At 34.6% G+C, this 17,378-nt stretch overlaps 1 protein-coding gene across 1 annotated transcript; it reads right to left on the bottom strand.

Annotated features, from left to right (window-relative positions):
• Positions 1-690: 690 nt before the first annotated feature.
• LOC142556080 (protein REDUCED CHLOROPLAST COVERAGE 3-like) lies at positions 691-13,181 on the bottom strand. Its single transcript, XM_075667317.1, is given in 24 exon segments — positions 691-2,695; positions 3,028-3,106; positions 3,178-3,290; positions 3,802-3,933; positions 4,148-4,331; positions 4,741-4,874; positions 5,138-5,242; positions 5,328-5,429; positions 5,527-5,619; positions 5,688-5,996; positions 6,093-6,194; positions 6,282-6,344; positions 7,195-7,637; positions 7,640-7,695; positions 8,318-8,472; positions 9,154-9,681; positions 9,768-9,809; positions 10,068-10,199; positions 10,545-10,609; positions 10,694-10,975; positions 11,946-12,018; positions 12,291-12,383; positions 12,627-12,688; positions 12,778-13,181. Coding segments are annotated over 24 exon segments (5,100 nt in total). The 5' UTR covers positions 12,857-13,181; the 3' UTR covers positions 691-1,021.
• Positions 13,182-17,378: the final 4,197 nt, after the last annotated feature.

Below are 17,378 nucleotides of genomic sequence, written 5' to 3'. Positions count from 1 at the left end.
AAAATTTAAAACTAAACGAATTAGTTTTAAGGTCGATTGACATCTTGCCCAAATCGATTTGGCATTCGGTGTGCGGCCCACTTTGTCTAATTATTGCGCACGAGCTTGTGCAGAGCTATTTATTATAGGAAGATTATAAAGCAATGGTTTTTTTAATAATTACTATGTATATTATTATCAAGTAAAGAGTCCTTGCCAATGTAGGGGAATTAGGTGCATCTATTTAATGTTGGTTAAAGCTTGTCCTTTCACACCACAAATTTTACATCGAAATCCTATCCCATACTAGCTTCTTTAAATGATTTTTATATATATAAGTTGCTGAAAATTGGAAATTGGATTTATTAAATAATTAAATTTGATGATTATATGATTTTTGAATAGTGAGCCTTAAACTACTTTCACCTCTTAACAAAATTGATCAAAATCTTTAATAATCCATCTCCTTCTCTCACATATTTTTCTTTTGTAAACAGAGACGGGAGACCATTTTTGATTTAGTAACTTAAATCTGTCCAATGCCCAATATATTTTAATCTTGAATACTCATGAAATCGTGAAATACTTTTAATCCATCTCCTTCAAGCATATATATTCCATTTGCAATTATAACTTCCCCTTTGTGTTGGTATGGATGAATTGGACTAATTTATTGGCTACTACAAAAGAAATGGCAATGCTGCATCAGCATACATTATAATATGCTTCTCCTTTCATTTTTCAAGTCACAAAACCACAAAAAGTGTTCATCAAGGGAACAGTTGAGAAGCTTACAAATGTTTACAAGTGATTCTGATGAAGTTTTCATCAAATCGAGAAAAAATAACTAACAAAATTGAACCACAAAAGAGAGACAATCAAGGAATTTGGTGCGTTATTCTTTTCTTATATGGAATAGAAGATCAGGGTTGTCTCGATTGATTTTGTAAGGAGTATTTACGACTCACGGTCTCAGATCATTTCTTCGGCTTGACCTGTAATGTTAAGACAGGCAGATGCTTAGCCTTGAGAATCCTCCTCCTCAACGTGCCGATGCACATATCGACTGATGATTGTACAAGTCATTTACATCGTTTGTTAACTGCCGGCGGTTTCTTCTCCGCTTTGTGACGAGAACAAATCCTTCCCTATCTCTACTGCCGTTCTTCACATTCTTCATTCGTAGCCTTTGGTTGTTATTGTTATCGGGGACAGATTCTTTGTTTCTCTCGTTTCCATATAATATCTTTATAATTGCACTGTCATTTGCAATTGCTTCGGCAGGAGAGGTTGATGTATCGTACTTCTTACCGCTAGCTGGAATAGTGTTTGGAGGGTCTGAAGAATTCTGCGCTGACTTCACTATGAAGCTGAAAAGTATCTGCCTTGCTAGCTCTTCTTTCTTGGCATCAAAACTGCTTTTCTTAGACGTTTCTCGACTAATACTAGATGTAATAGTTCGGTTAAGCTCCTCTCTATTTGAAAGTGGTGGAACAGTGACATTAGAATCAATAGACGGGCTTGAAGCTTCCACAGCTACATTCGTTTGCCATGCTTTTCGAGGAACAAATTCGGGTGCATGTGGATTCATGGTCTTGGAAGAAGTGAAACCATTTTCCCCAACAATGGGGATTGGGTAATTTGAGAAACCATGCCTTATCCGGAAAGTATGACCTGCTCTGTAATAGATAGGTAACCTAGGTCCACAAGGAACTCTTGCCGCAACTGATGGGAATCCCTGGAGCTCTACAAGCATGCCTTGGCTTCCTGTAACCTTGTAGATACTTGGTGCAGCATTAGGCAAAGGGTAGGGACCTGGACTGAAGGGCTGAGCAGCAGCAGAAAGTTTGCTTCCGTTTGTCTCTGCAGATTTCTCCTGGTTACTAGAACATGAACTGTCTTCAGTATCCGAGGAGGAATTTTCCAAAGGGGATTCATTTTCGTAGATTTCACCTTGGTTGTCCCCTTTTATACCTTCATCATCCGGTAGTGACTCACATAAGCCATCTAAAGAAACTTCATTCCTCCTTTCCTGCTGTGGTGTCTCTTTTGAACTAAAGCACATGTGATCATCACTATTTTCCTCACATAATTCTTCCGCTCTCTCCAGAAAAGGCTTTAAAACCGTACCTGGTGCAGCTGCTGCTACTTCTTTGTAAGACAATGATTTTGAAGCCATTGCAGGCAGAGTGGCAGGGACAGGAGAATCTTTAGATGCTGATGTAGGAGAAATTTTGCTCGTCGAACTCTTTAGAGGCACTCTATTGGAATCATCAATTCTGTTTAAGCTGGCAGTGCTGGTTTTCTTCAATGGAGACACTTCAGCAAAACTTGCCTTGAATGTTGTCTGATGCCCTTGAGATACAGCTTCATTTCTATACCTGCTGTCCTTAAAGTTTGAGTAGACAGAATTTATCTTTAATTTGGCAAGCTCTGGGTGCTTTCTGGTAAACTTTTTAACAGCACTGTTTCCTGACCGACCTTTTGAGCTAGCTTCCTGCCATCCTCCATCCGAGTTTGCTTCTTGGGTTTCTTCTGACAATTGATGGTCACTTATTGTGCTTTCAATGGACTTGGATGATTGTTGAGAGAGTTTGGTATCAAAAGCGTTACTTTCCTCAACTGTGGTACTAATTTCTGTACTTCCACTTCCAGGGGCAATTTCATTGTTTCCTCCCAACTCCTCTTCATTCAATTTATCACGAACTGGAGTAAACTGTGAGATCATAAAACAAAAGACAAGAAATATATAGTTTAGAAGAAAATTTGATCGTTGCACTTGCCACAACAATGGTGAGAACAATGAAAACATAAACGCATCTCCCAATACGACCTCTCAAAAGGCTGCAAGTTGACATAAAAAATATCTGGCATCAAGTATGATAAATTTCAAAACAATTTTGTAATAGAAAACATGATTTAAGCAACTCCCTGGTAGTATTTAACATCTTTCGTAAAAAATTATCATTTATTTCATTGAACTAGACATTAGATATAAAAACGGACAAACTTGTTTATCAACTAGTCCTTTTTAAAATGAAAAAACACCTTGGTTTGTCGTTTCCTCATGGTATCTGCAGCTTTTGACTGCTCATCAGGATTTATATAATCAAGGAGATCTGACACACTGCACAAGAAGGATCAAGGTGATGGTTGGCTGGAATATGGTAGAAGGTTTCCAAAGTATTAAATCATTACCTTAGATGACCTTTGCTGGCAATGGAAGCATCAGGTTTAGGTGTTCCATTTCGAGCTGCTTCTTGCTGTTCCAAGGCTTTTGATTCAAAATATTCAAGCCATGCAGCAGCATCCTGAAGGTGCTTGGTTCATTAGATGTTCACGTAAAGAGATGCATGTCTTGATATGAACCTTTTAGAGGGTCAAAACTAGTGATAGCTCTTAAAGTTTGTTTTGCAAACATTAATTTTCTTCATAATCAAACAGAAAGCTCCTGTAATACTCAATAGCTGAAAAAGAAAAACTAAATGCACGTGTAAAATTGCATTAGAAGAGTGGTTTCATTAAGAAGTCTTCCGCAGTCGGTAGGCATGGGAGCAGATGAAATGTGAGTACGCCGCAAGATGTATCAAAACAATGATTGTCATCTTATAGCATGGTGGTATCAGTAGAACACCTAAAACGAATTTCTTAGAAGTAACCATTTATTAAAGAGGCAAAAAACATAACCAAAGATTGCCAAGGATTCCTTGGCCTAGTGTCAAGGGTGAGACCCCACCTCTTGTGTGGGTAGTGTAAATAGTTTAGATAGGAAATCCCCCGCCTCCATTTTATAAAAAGAAAATAACCAAAGATTAAGTGAACCTGAGTTCGAAGATCCTGAGCTCCTAGCTTAGCCTGAAGAATTTTTAATGTAGTTTGTTCGTGTTGAACACTGAGTGAGTAGGCTTCCATCAAAGAAAGTGCTATTGCTATGGCGTGATAGCTAGCAGCAGTCTGTCACATACAGCATCATATGAGTCATAGATTATATAATTTTTAGTAATTCATGGGTATGATGTATCATGCATTTAAAGCTGTTTCATTGTTCTAAGCTGATCGCGCAGTCAGGGAGATCTAATGAAATGTGTGTATTTAATTTTGTGCCAGTATGAGCCATAAATTAATGGAGTTGTGTATGTGTCAAGGGATAAAGTGACGCTGGACAGACCTGTATGTGATCTGCTCCTAATAATCTCTGGTTGCACTTAAGTGCTTCATGTAAGTATCTGAGAGCGACATGAACATTTCCGATACCTTCTTCCATCATAGCAATGTTGATGTAAGTAGCTGCGGTGTTTGGGTGAGACAGCCCACACGTAAAATGAAGAAGGTACATAGCACGATTGACATATCTGCCCAAGTTAATAACAATTAAGGCGGGTGAGTATAAGAACCAGGAATGAGGAGAAATATTTTGACCATACAGAAGGAACAAAAAAATAGACAAAAGCGGGGTAACTGGAAAAAAACCAACCAAAACGTGGTAAATTTTTCAACGGTGAGAAAATCTAAATAGTTAAGGCGCATACCCACAGAATCACAAGTCATAGTTTGATCACAAAAATTTTAATGTATGAAACTGAAGAAGATAACATCAATACTAAAGTAATATCTGACTCAGCAAGGAGCCTCACACGATTGAAAATATACTGCTTTCAAAGATAAACCTTAAACAACTTTTGGATTCATGACATAAAGCAAAATAGACATGTGAATCAATGATAAGAAGTTTCCTTACTACAAAGAATCTGTGTAACTTACTTTAAAGCCAATTCAATGTGTTGGAGACGATAGTAAAACACAGATAGATCGCCATAGCTTTTCATCGTGTCGGGATGATCAAGCCCCAGCTCCCTCTCATTGATATCTAATGCCTTTTGCTGATATATCGTAGCCTGGACGAGACCATGGCAGACAAAATTAACTAGGCAGGTCTCCTATATGCCATGGCATCAGCTTTCTAAAGGAAACCAGCATCTTGATGTTTCATGATGCAATAAATCTTAACATACGCTCCATGGCATTACATAATCATTCTTTTATACAACTTGTACATATGTAAAGTTTGTATTGTTTCCTCGGAGAGGCAGATATATACAGTATTCAGTCAAACAATATATAGCTTTATAACCAAAGTAAAGCTGAAAAATAGTCCTACCTGATTAAAATCTCCAGTGTGATATAGAACAACAGCTAGAAGACTGTAAGCACATGCAGTTGTACGATGATATGGACCACAAACAGCAATCATCTTTGCCAGAGCCTTAAGTTCCAAAATCAAAACCAGATTCAACATGAGGACATGAAAAGTTGCAGAACACTTGAAACATGACTGACAATTTTGGTACCTTTGTCCCATAGTTAGCAGCATCTTCTAGCTTTCCCTTGTCTAGAGCAATCTTGGATGACTCAAGTAGAGTTCTCCCATCAGCAGAATAGCACCCTACATACTGTACATAATGAAGTAAAAGAAAATATGCAATCATTCAGATAATTAGTTATAGAAAAACATAAATAAAGATTCAAATTTATCGAGTATGCTTGGACCTTGCAGACTGGCACTATACTGATGATATCAGAATTCTTGAACGGCGTAGAGCTTTCCAAATCATAGTCTTTAGGAACCAACTCTAATCCAATCTAAAGAACAGGAATTCAACAAATATTTGTAGGTTAATAAGGAAATAAGATAAATTATCAGTTAGTACCTTGTGACAAAGTCCCCTGAGAATTGATAGCTTTCTCAAATGTTGGAACTCATCTCTCATTCTCCAACCAAATCTTTTCTCCAAATATATTCGCAGCCATTGCAGTTTGAGAATTTGATCATTGAGGCCATTATCCCCGACATTGTTAGAGGCAAACAAGAAATTTAAGGTCGAGGCAATTGCAGTGGACAGAGTATCTTTACTCTGAACAGAAGCAATAACAGCTCGAATTACATGCTTAAAAGCTCGAGCAATCATCTCATGTATACAAAGAGACTGTATATGAGGAAGCTTCTCAGCAAGTTCAACCTGGTTCAAGCAATACAATTAATTCCAAAGACAATCATCCAGAGGATAAAAGAACAACCACCCAAACACACACGGACAGAGATATCATTCACTCACCACGTGGCCTAAGGAGCGCATTTGTAACCCTCTAAGATGCATGAAGTCAGTCAGTGTACGACCATCAACTGGAGAAAGTTCAAGTGAGGCAAAGTCCATCACCTGTAAAAAAAAAGTTATTGCTTTGTCGCAAACCAAAGGTGGTGCTCCCATAGTCATATCAATTTGAACTAGTAATGAAATAAATACCAGCTTAGGCAGAGCTACATCAACATAATACGTGTGCACCATCTTGATCAGCTCGTCCACTGACTGCGAGTTGTACAATGAATTAATAGAACACAAGCAATTGAATTATGTTTGGAAATGATAATGAGCAGAAGTTCTTATTCTTACAGAATCAAACAAGTTAACCTGAGAGAAACTACAGCTGTATTACATTGGGAGGGGTCAAATACATAAATCACCGAGTCCTTGCCCCTCAAAATGCAGGCTAATCATGAAATTTTGCATCTAAATGGAAGCCTACCATTGAACAAATAACAAGCAACATAAAATCTATATCATCATCCCATAGAGCTACTCATAATAGGAGACAACAGCATGACGTCCTAAAGGCATTAGTATACATTTTCGAGGAAGTGATGATTTTTTTATGACGATTCGACACGTACTGGGTTGACCCCAGGTTAACGCAATAACCTGCAAACCACGCTAGCCAGGTAAACCGCAGTAGACAAAACCTGTGCGATACGCTCGCCTGAAAAAAAGTTGGTAGGGGAAGTGAACTCCTGACTATTAGTCAGACGCTCAACTACATCACCAATTCAGACACCCCTCAGGGAAGAAATGATGAAATATTATTCAATCCACATTTTGACAAAGAGGAAATCAAATGACTCAATGTCGACCATACTCAAAAGTCACTATAACTGTTGTGAAAGAAAACAGCAAAAATAATTTTCTAGAGATAACATTTCTTGTTGAGCACTGACAGCGAGGCTTTTTACATGCATCAAAAGATATCAGTCATCATGTCCTTACAAAATGCCTTTAGGCCTTTGTATCTTGGACCCCAGGATTTGGCTTCGAAGGAAGCGAGAGGGAACCATTACGCACTATTTCTTGCCCATGTGAATGATACAAAATATTGAAGCAATACCTTTGTATGAAGGCCAATCCCAGTTTCTTTCAAACGTGAAAAGGCCTCTTGAGGAACATATTTCAGCAAGTCCACTACACCATCAGAATCACAGGTATTTATCTCTCCCATGTTGCTATCCATGTGCAGATCGCTGGCATCAGCATCATTTGCTTCATCCTTACTACCATCACTAGGTGTTCTCTTATCCCTCTTCTTTAGCATTTTAAATTTTATCCCAAGTCCTTTGACCAGTGATTGAGTCTTCTTGTCATCCTCGTGATCTCCAGATTTGTTATCTGCAGGTGTTTCCTGCTTTTGTAGATGCTGCACCCAACAAGAACCAAGTTCCCATCTGATACACCTTTCGGTTATAGCAGGATTGTCCACTAACCTTTTCAGACCCTCTTTAATAACTTTCTGGACCAGACATCTTGAACTTTCAACATCCTTAAATGAGGTTGAAGAGCCTGGCCTCCGACGGATGCTTCAGAACATGGATCCATGAGAATTACCCTTAAACTGTCAAAAAACAAGGCATCAGTTATTTTTATATATAATGACTGATTTCACCAACAGAGAGACAACCAACTTTTTCAACAGTTTCGAGTTATAAGCAATTCAACAACATATTTCAAATATCCTAGATAAAAATAGAATACAAACCTCTTTATAAATATAAATTTTTATAAGCAACAATACAGAGTGTAACTCAAAAAATACATTCATTTATACCGAAAACCTTTCCAGAGAACAGGATAGCTCAGAATTACATAAATTACAAGGCGAAGCACTTAGCTAACTAATTTCAACAAGCGAATTATTCCGTGATAACCCACTGAAAAGATGCTAATGCCAAAGAAAGACCCTGTAATCTATGCTAGTTGGTTATCTCGGTAAAGTAATAAATTATCTTTGACAACAGTTCAATTATACCTGTTCAAAGACTTACGACGCCCACTCTAAGCACATCTGTAAACCAAGTTTTCTCATAAACGACCGTACCACTGATACAAAAAATGGATGACTAAACAGGAACTGTTTATATACCTATTCTGATCATTCATGACTTTGATTTTTCAAACTAATTGCAGTCAAACCGTTAAGTTCACATTCGCAACCATACAAAGCCAAGTAACAAAACCTGTTGATGTTAAGTGCATTGCTGCCACCATCGGGTTGCTCCTCAATTTCAATATCTTGCATACAACTCCTACCCTTTTTAACATCTCCATTGACCTTGACAGTTGCGGCGTAGCCGCACTGCCTGACAACAACTACACCCAAGGAAGAAATGTCCTGCCATATATAGCACATGTATCATTATCACACCATAATTGGCCTGACATTAGAACGCTTTAACTTCGCATGCAGCACAGAAGAAGAATTAGGTTACCCAAAGCATGCTAGTGATTAATGATATGCCCGCAAAATACTATGGAAGAGGGTTCCACAGAATTTCTTTAAAAAATGGAAGGCAACTGAAGAAGTTTAAGTTCCATTGATTGACAAGGAACACAATATAATTCCACCATTTAACTGAAATGCCAGTTTTTTGGGTTTATGGCGAGAAAAGAAATTAAGCATCACAAAGAAGTATGGTAGTTCTTTAAAAGCTATGCATTGATAAATAATTACATAAGGAGTATTTGACTATTTCATATGAAATGATGGATTATCTGAATGGATTCACAATCCAATAATACGCCACATGGAACATTCCACCATTACCAAGCTAATGACCTTTAATATGATAGGGAAAAAATGCATACATAGGCTGATGATGATAGTTTTTAGTAAAGTGAGCAGTGAAAAGCAACCATGGCCATATATACCGAAAGATGTAAAAACCGGAATTATGATGCATGTGATAACTGGAAACACACATCTCGTGTACACCCAAGCTATTCTAATACTCCTTCTCCAATAAAAGTAGGTTAGTGAATAAAGTTGCGTCATGGGAGGTAAAAGTCAACTCACATGTATTACTACATTTTCATCTGCAGTTACACCTTTTAGTAGATTTCTTCGAGAAACTTCATTAGCAGATTCATTGAATGTCATACTGCCTAAAATCTTGGATCCAGATTTCAAGCCTGCGTCTGCGTCATCTCTTTCGACAATAATTGAAAGGTCACCGATGCGACTCTCATGCACGACTGAACCAGGACTGAAATTTGTCTCGCGCTGTGGAGTGGAATCGATCACTTTCTGTATAGCTGAAACAGCTTTAAATATGGAAACATCAAGAAAAAGATTATGAACCAAAAACGCCTTTCTATCTCGAATCACCCTGTCTTCTTCAGTTTTGCAAGGCATGCTTGCCAATATTGCAAAGTCTGTTGCCCATGGTCTACTGTCGTACTCTCCAAATCGTCCGTGGCCTCCACCATTTCCTCCCATACTCTCATCCTCTGCCGGCAAGGGAACAAAGTTTGAAACTGAATCAGCGACAGACGGAGGGAGAAGCCAGGTATTCGCACGGAATCCGTATGGAAGGTTGCCAAACTGAAAAAAGCATCACGCCCACTCATTCCTCTTAAAAGCTTGATTTCAATTTGGATAACATTTGCTTTGTCCGAATGGAAATTTACCTTATTGCGTTCCACAAATGCTTTCATCAAGGATGCATACGCCTGCAAGTACGATATTACTATCTATTCTATTATTTGATTTGATAGATTTGGTAGCATTCTTTTATAAATTACCTATTTTGAAAACAACCGCTACAAAAAATTGAAGGGTCTTTCTGTAATATCTCAATAAATTTTTAACTCCCAAACAAACTTGACTTGCTCAATACACATGCCAGCTGAGTTCGGAAGCAGCATTTAACTACTTGCTCAGGCTCGTTATCAAAAGTGTCAGTGAGGTTGAGGCCGAAGATAACTCACATTGGCAAAAGCTCGGCTTTGCTGTTGCAAAAGATCCAGCAAGGAACGGCTCCTCAAAAGTTGTTTCCCCACAGTGTAGAATCCTTTCACAGATGCTATCACTTGTACGATCTTCCCATTGCATATCTTAATCTACATTCACATTGTATAATTATTGATTCTGCAACAGAAGCTCTGTCATGACTGATCGCGTATGCTCATTTGAGAAAGAAAATTTAAAATTTCATGCGCAAAGTTTTAAAAATATAAATTTTACCCAAAAAGGACATTAAATTATTTGTTCTACTCCCCAACTCAACTCGATTTACTGCTAAAAATCCTTCAACTAGCTCGGCATGATCGTGTGACAGTTTTGCCATAATCTTCAATCGTGCAATTCTTTACAAAAAATATAACCTTTCCCGATACCGAGAATCCGCGTCAAAGATTTTGGGACCGGTAATGAGTTTAACTGAACTCAAAGAAGAAAAAAATCACCTGCATTACGAAGTAATCGCCATCTTTCCTTGCTTCTCCGTCTTTAATTTTCATTATTTTCCAATCTGCATTTATCAGAAGCAATTACCAAATAAGATGGAAAGAATATCAAATCCCAATACAGAAAAAGGAGATAGAGATAAACGCACGTAGAATTGGAGGGGATAGCTGAGAGAAAGAGAAGAACTCGTAGAAATCTGAGAGCCTCGGAGTCGGATGTATTGCCGCCATCCCGTAAAAATCCGATATCGCGGGAGGCGGATTCTCCGGGGACCTTGCTTCTCCATCGGTGGCGCTAGGCTGGATTTTGTTTTTCTTCGAACGGGACTCCGCCCCGCCGCCCTTATGCTTGGCGAAGCGTGTGGTGCACGCGAAGATGTCCAGGAGCCTCCGTACGTGGGCAACTGCCAACGACGACTCGGTATAGTCCTCTGTGTACGCAGTGGCATTTCCGTTAATAAGGAGGAATTTCTGGTCAAATGTACAACACTACCCGTAGTTGGCTAAAAAATTCGTGAAAGCTTTGGAGTTTGCTATTTTTTCGAAAAAGCGCATTTGGAAAACAATAAATAACATTGTCACCATCTGTTACTGATATCGGGTATCATCAGCTGCCGCTCTCCCCGAGATACCTTCAGTCAACTTATTCCACGGAACGGCCCCATGCATTTCTAATAATTGTTTTATGAGCGTTAAATGTGTGTTAAATACTTGTCAGATAGACTATTTTTCTTACTAAACAAAAAAAAAAGGTTTCTACAATTTTTTTGAATAAATATATAATATTTTATAATTAAATATTTTAAATCCTGACAATAATATATAATTTTTGAATATTCAAACATATATAACAAAATTTGATATTAATGACACGTCTTTTGCAGATGAAAATTCAGTACAAAAACTTGAAAATCTCGTATTAATATACAATATTTCAGTACAAATATTTCAGATTTGACACTAATATATGTTTTGAGTACTCAAACATATATAACAAATTTTGATATTAATAACACATGTTTTTATTTGGATGAAAATTGGTAAAAAAAAAACATTAAAATATGTGGTATTAATATATGCTATTTCAATATAAACTTTTTCAGATCGGATACACATTTAACTATGATGTTGAAGATTTAAAAGCAAATCTCTCTTGTTTTATTTACCGACCGAATTTTCAAAAAATTATTATTTGACAATATAACAAATTTTTTATTTGCAAAATTTAATTTTTGGAATTACATTTTTTGTTTAAGTTTATACTTTTTTTATATATGTAAACTTTTATAAAATAAGAATATTTTTTTAGGAAAAATCTAATAATTTTTATTTAGAAATAAAATCCCAACAGCCCACGCAGCTCATTAGTGTTGTACCTGTTCATGTGAAAGTTGAACCTACCTTCAACCATTCTCAGCAAACAAGGCTTCAGATTAGCAACCTCAACCTTGTCATTCAATTTGTGTCCCTTCACCTGTCACACATTTTCAATGAATAGTTAGATTCCGTGAATTTATTATTCCAATCATCCACATAGACGTACAACACAAAAAAGAACGACTTTCATGAACAAATGGTTCAGCTAAATAAATATCTTCTCTATTTATTTGACATGACAAATAAACTAATAATGGAAAATGGTATTATTACAATCATAATTAAATTAAATTAAATTAAAATACTTGATTTATATAAAATCCAAAAACCTTTTTTTTTTTAGAGATTACAAACATTGTCTTTGCTTACCTCGTGAGAAAGAGAATAGTTTGTGAAGTGGCATGTCTCCACATTAGCAGCCAACAACTTCTTCATATCGATTATTTTATCAGTCGATATACCCTTCATTTCACATAAGATCAGTCGGTCCATCGAATCAAATATTAGAATTTTAAACATATCAAATTAGTAACCGCATTGGCATTTTGTTTGGAAACATGCGAATCCACTAGCATCGAATAAGGACACCAGTTCTTGAATGAATAAATATTTGATTTCAAATTTTTTTTTTTTAAATAATCATGAATTTGGAGTTTACCGTGGCGTACGTGAAGAATTTGAATTCGAATGAAAACAAACCAATACCTTGAGAACAACTTGGCTATCATAGGGAGTGACGATAACCATTTCAAGCAGATGAGGAACAACTACAAGGGAAGAGAAACGAATTAGTTAAGCAGAAAAAGAAACGAAAATCGAATTCAAAATAAAATAGAGAACAGGGATTACTTCTAACCTTTCTCCTCTTTCTTCTTCTTCTTCTCTGTCGTCTTACCTTTGTGGTTCCCCTTTCCTTTAGATGACCTCGGCGCCATTTTCTGCAATTGAGCTTAAAAAAAATAGAAAACTCGAGTTTATATAATTATATATCAACGTTGATTTGATTTGATTTGATTTGAGAATGAATGTTGAATGGAGTACTGAAACAAAGCTAATCAGAACAAGTTGCAGATAAGGCAACAGAAAGAGGATGTTAGATATTAGTTCGAAGATGGAAGAAGGAAGCTGCTGGTTATGGAAGAGAAGATAGGATAAGGGGTTTTGGTGTTCAGTTCTTGGGTAGATGATTTCGAGTGAATGAATCCTGGCCTCTCCTTCCCTCACGCAAAATGAAAACTTGCCTTTTTCTCTCTCTACGGTAATTGCAAGATACACGTGAATTGTGATGGCCGTATTTAAAGGGCGAATAGGCTCGACACTGATGGGGATGGACGGCTGGGATCGCTTACCGTAGTTAGGCATCGATTGTGAACGATTGATTTTTATGGATTTTAATTTGTATAATCATATTTTTATTTACAAAATTTTCGTTATGTATTTCTTAAGTCAATAGCTATTTTTAAAGCTTTGAGAAGGTTTTTTTTATTTATTTATTATTATTACAAATATATTATCAACTTTAAATATCAACATTGGAACAAGATATATTCTAGAAACCACTCGGTTTGTTTACTATTCGAAAAATATTTGATTTGTAGTCGAGCTTATCGATTCGAGCTGAACTTGAACCCAAATTATTTTGTTCGATAATTTGCGAACAGCTGACGAGTTTTAGTATTTTATTAATACTTAAGGCTTTCAAGAACTTATTTTGGAACTATAAAGTTTTAAAATTTTTAAGATTTAAATCGAGCTTGAACTCGAATAAAACTAATGGAAACTTCAAATTTTTGTCATACTCGATTCAATTCTTTTACACCTCTTGTTCATCTTATTTAAATTTTTTGAATTGAATTATTTCTTATATTTATTTTAGTAGTATTAAACCTTATTTGATTTATTTTTTTATTTAATATATATATATATATATATATATATATATATATATATATATTGATTATATATATATGTTGTTCTTTATATTTTAAATTTTGATAAGTATTTTTTATATATACACACTTAAGATATTTTTAATTTAAAATATTATTTATTATACTATATTATAATTTTATATAATATAACATTGTTCTGAATTAACTGTCTGATTAAATCGATCCGATCGATTGAATTAATATTTTAAAGTATGTCGATTTGATCGTCATTCAGATCATAATTACATTGGTTAGGATTTTTTTAAATCATAATCAATTTTATTATTTTTTTTATATTTTTTTTAAAGAATCAATTGTTATCATTGAATGACTATATATTGTGTTTGGCAGAAACGATGGTGATGTTGGGAAATTGACCGCTTATTTTGTCCCACGTGGCATGTGGTAATGGGCCTTGCTTCCGTCCGTCCATTTCTCCTTGGTCTTTATCGACCGCTCGTGATCGGTAAATAAATTTTTTAAGAAAATTATATGGCAAAATGTCAACATTATATTAGGGTGTGATAGTTTGTCATGAATTTAAAATTGAATCGTTTATAACTTTGTATCTATATTTTGACTATCAATTTTTTTTCTGTTCAAAATTATATAATTAAAAGACTAATTTAATTATTAAATTTTTATAATTACATTTATAAATATGTTTACATATCACAAGAGATTTTTTTATCCCTTAATTAATATAATTAACAACAATATTACTAATTTAATTACATGATTTTTGAGAAAATGACTAAAATTGGTCGCGAAGACATTGTTATACGACTATAATTTATTCAACAAAATATATATGACAAAAAATATTATATCTCAATATATACATAACATTTTGCCAAGTTATATTTTATTATAACATGATATATATCTATTATATTATTAAGTGACGTCAACATTTTGTAAATTTGTATTAGAAATTATTAGAACCTCGTACATTGATTAGGAATATTATAAGTTCACAAAAACTAATTTAAGGAGTGTGAGACTTACGACAAATGACTCGAGTATAGCCTATAGGACAAATTTATCAATAGTTATGGTTAGTGATAAATTTGCAACTCAATATTTTAAATCATATAACAGTTCAATTGTTATGTTTTTGTTGTTTTTCTATATATCATAGACAATTATTGTATCCCTAACCATTTTTTTCTCAATAATTACACTTCTTGTAATTCATAAGTATTAAACATATAACATTGATTCCGATATCAATCGTATGAAATGTTTATCGTTTTACCAAAATATATAATTGATGGTAATTGACTAAGTGTGTGCATGCCTTTAACTAGTTTTGTCAAGTGGGTCTTATCACATACTAGGACAACACATAAATAAACCAAATATTTTTTTTGAATGGTGGTGTCTTTGTTAATGCTAGTATAATAGTCGATGCCTACTCAATTTTGTATTTGTAAATTAAAAATCAAAGTTTTTTGTGTGGATATTTTGATTTACTGAAATTCTATGTCGATATACTGATCTTTTAAGATTAAAATTGAAGTGAAGAAATATACCGTTACTACATTGACCTTGAAGTTTTTGGAGAAAATGGAGAGGAATTCATGGCTTTCAACCTATTTTCGAGACATTTTAAGAGGCATTTTTATATCCTCTTTAAAAAAATTCGTTAAATCTAACTTAAATATACTATTTGTCATACGATATCAACATTCTTCACAAAAACCTTCTTACCCCATATATCTGATGTGATTTTGTTATTGTAGTTAGCCACATGTCTAATAAATAGCCATATAGTATAGAATCAACTATGTTATTAGTGTTATAAATTATTTAAAACAGTTAGTTATAAAATTATTAAACAACTTTCTAAAAGTATTTAGTATATAATTTTGTTTAAAAAAATAAACTAATAATATATGACAAGATACTTTTGAAAATTCCTCGGAATTTTTAGATAATGTAAAACCTAAATAATTATCGGTTCAATATTTTTATTCGTCATTTTACCACAGTCTCAACCATCAATTGATTAATTTCTCTTAATCATGGATTTTTTTTCTTTCTCTATACGTGACAAATTATTTGTTTAGAAGCTTGATTTCAGAATAAAATGTAAGGGCGTTTAATAATTAATTTATAAATTATAAAAAAAATTCTAAGATGTTTAATATTTATTTAGCCGATTAATGGATTCTAATTAATCAATACATGCGTGACAGCATGCATATAAGAAATCAATTGCATGACAAGCTTAATTTATTTATGGGCATATTAAATTGTTAGGTGAATAAAACAACCTTATGTGTCATTATGTCCAATGAAAGCCGTTTATCGAAAAGCCTACAATATAGCCGTACTAAATCAGCTCGCAATTATTTATTTACATTACAAAAACTCAAAAAAGAAAAGAAAAGAAAAGAAAAGAAGAGAAGAAAAATATCTTATTATGATTACTTTTAAAACTATGGGAAGAAAGAAGGCGAGATCCCGTGGTACTGGAAATGTCACTTGTTGACATCGGCTTATGGAGGTTGGAGTCTAACCTCTCCTCATCAACACCAAAAAAATGGTAGAATTTACATTTACTAGGTTTTCCGGAGCTACAGTTCAATATTGACATTGTTTGCTTCAAACTGTTAGCGAATAACTAAATTGTAGAAGCAAAAAAAATTAGAAGTAGGGAACAAAAACAATCTCGTAAAGATAAAATACTAAACGAAAATTAGCATACTACTATTGAAAGTATGAAAATCATGTTTAAAAGAACAACAAAAAAACAATAATCCAAACCGAGACCTGTACGAAGTAAAAGTTTATTTAAAACATATATATGTTTCCTAAGGTGCTCGAGGATCTGGACGAACAACTGTTTCCCAGAATACAACAGCAAAACCTTGCATTAACTTAGCAAGTCCCCCAAGGTTCATTACTTTAAATTTTATTGATGATAAAAAATGTTAACTCGTAAATATAATTATCCCTGCTCTAACTCAAAAAAAAAAAAAATGTCCCTCTACTGTTCTCCATAAAATTAAATGTGACTCATTGATGTGCAGCCGCAAATACCTTTTAATTATTTTGATTTAGATTAGAAAACTAGTAACTTGATTATTATCATGTCCCTTACGCTGGCTAGCTGATGATGGATGTAGAATTAGGTCCATTTCCTTATTACCTTATCTTATTTTGCTCATTCGATTTTTGAAAAATAAGCAAACAGCTAATATTAATTTCACAGTACAGAATGAGATGAAATGAAACTTGAAAATTACAATGTCTAGGTTACACAATTTTAGAGTATGATCATCCGATCCTTGTCCCACGAAAAAGTGTAAATATTCAACAAGTCACTTTCTGACCTAATGTGGGACTGAGGGTATGCTATCTACGAATATGAAATTTGGATCAAATGACCTTTAACATATATCTTACAGTGTCTTTCATCGTATCTCAAATTCTTTGTGCTATTGAAGATAACAGTATACCGTGCTTCTGACAGGTCAGAAGTGAAGGATACGGATGAGTGGCTAAGTATTCCAAGTTC

This window comes from Primulina tabacum, chromosome 9 (genome assembly GCF_025594145.1).
Source record: "Primulina tabacum isolate GXHZ01 chromosome 9, ASM2559414v2, whole genome shotgun sequence".
NCBI classification, from domain to species: Eukaryota; Viridiplantae; Streptophyta; class Magnoliopsida; order Lamiales; family Gesneriaceae; genus Primulina; species Primulina tabacum.
The sequence above is the reverse complement of the archived record's forward strand: the minus strand, read 5'-3'. Positions and strand labels throughout refer to the sequence as shown.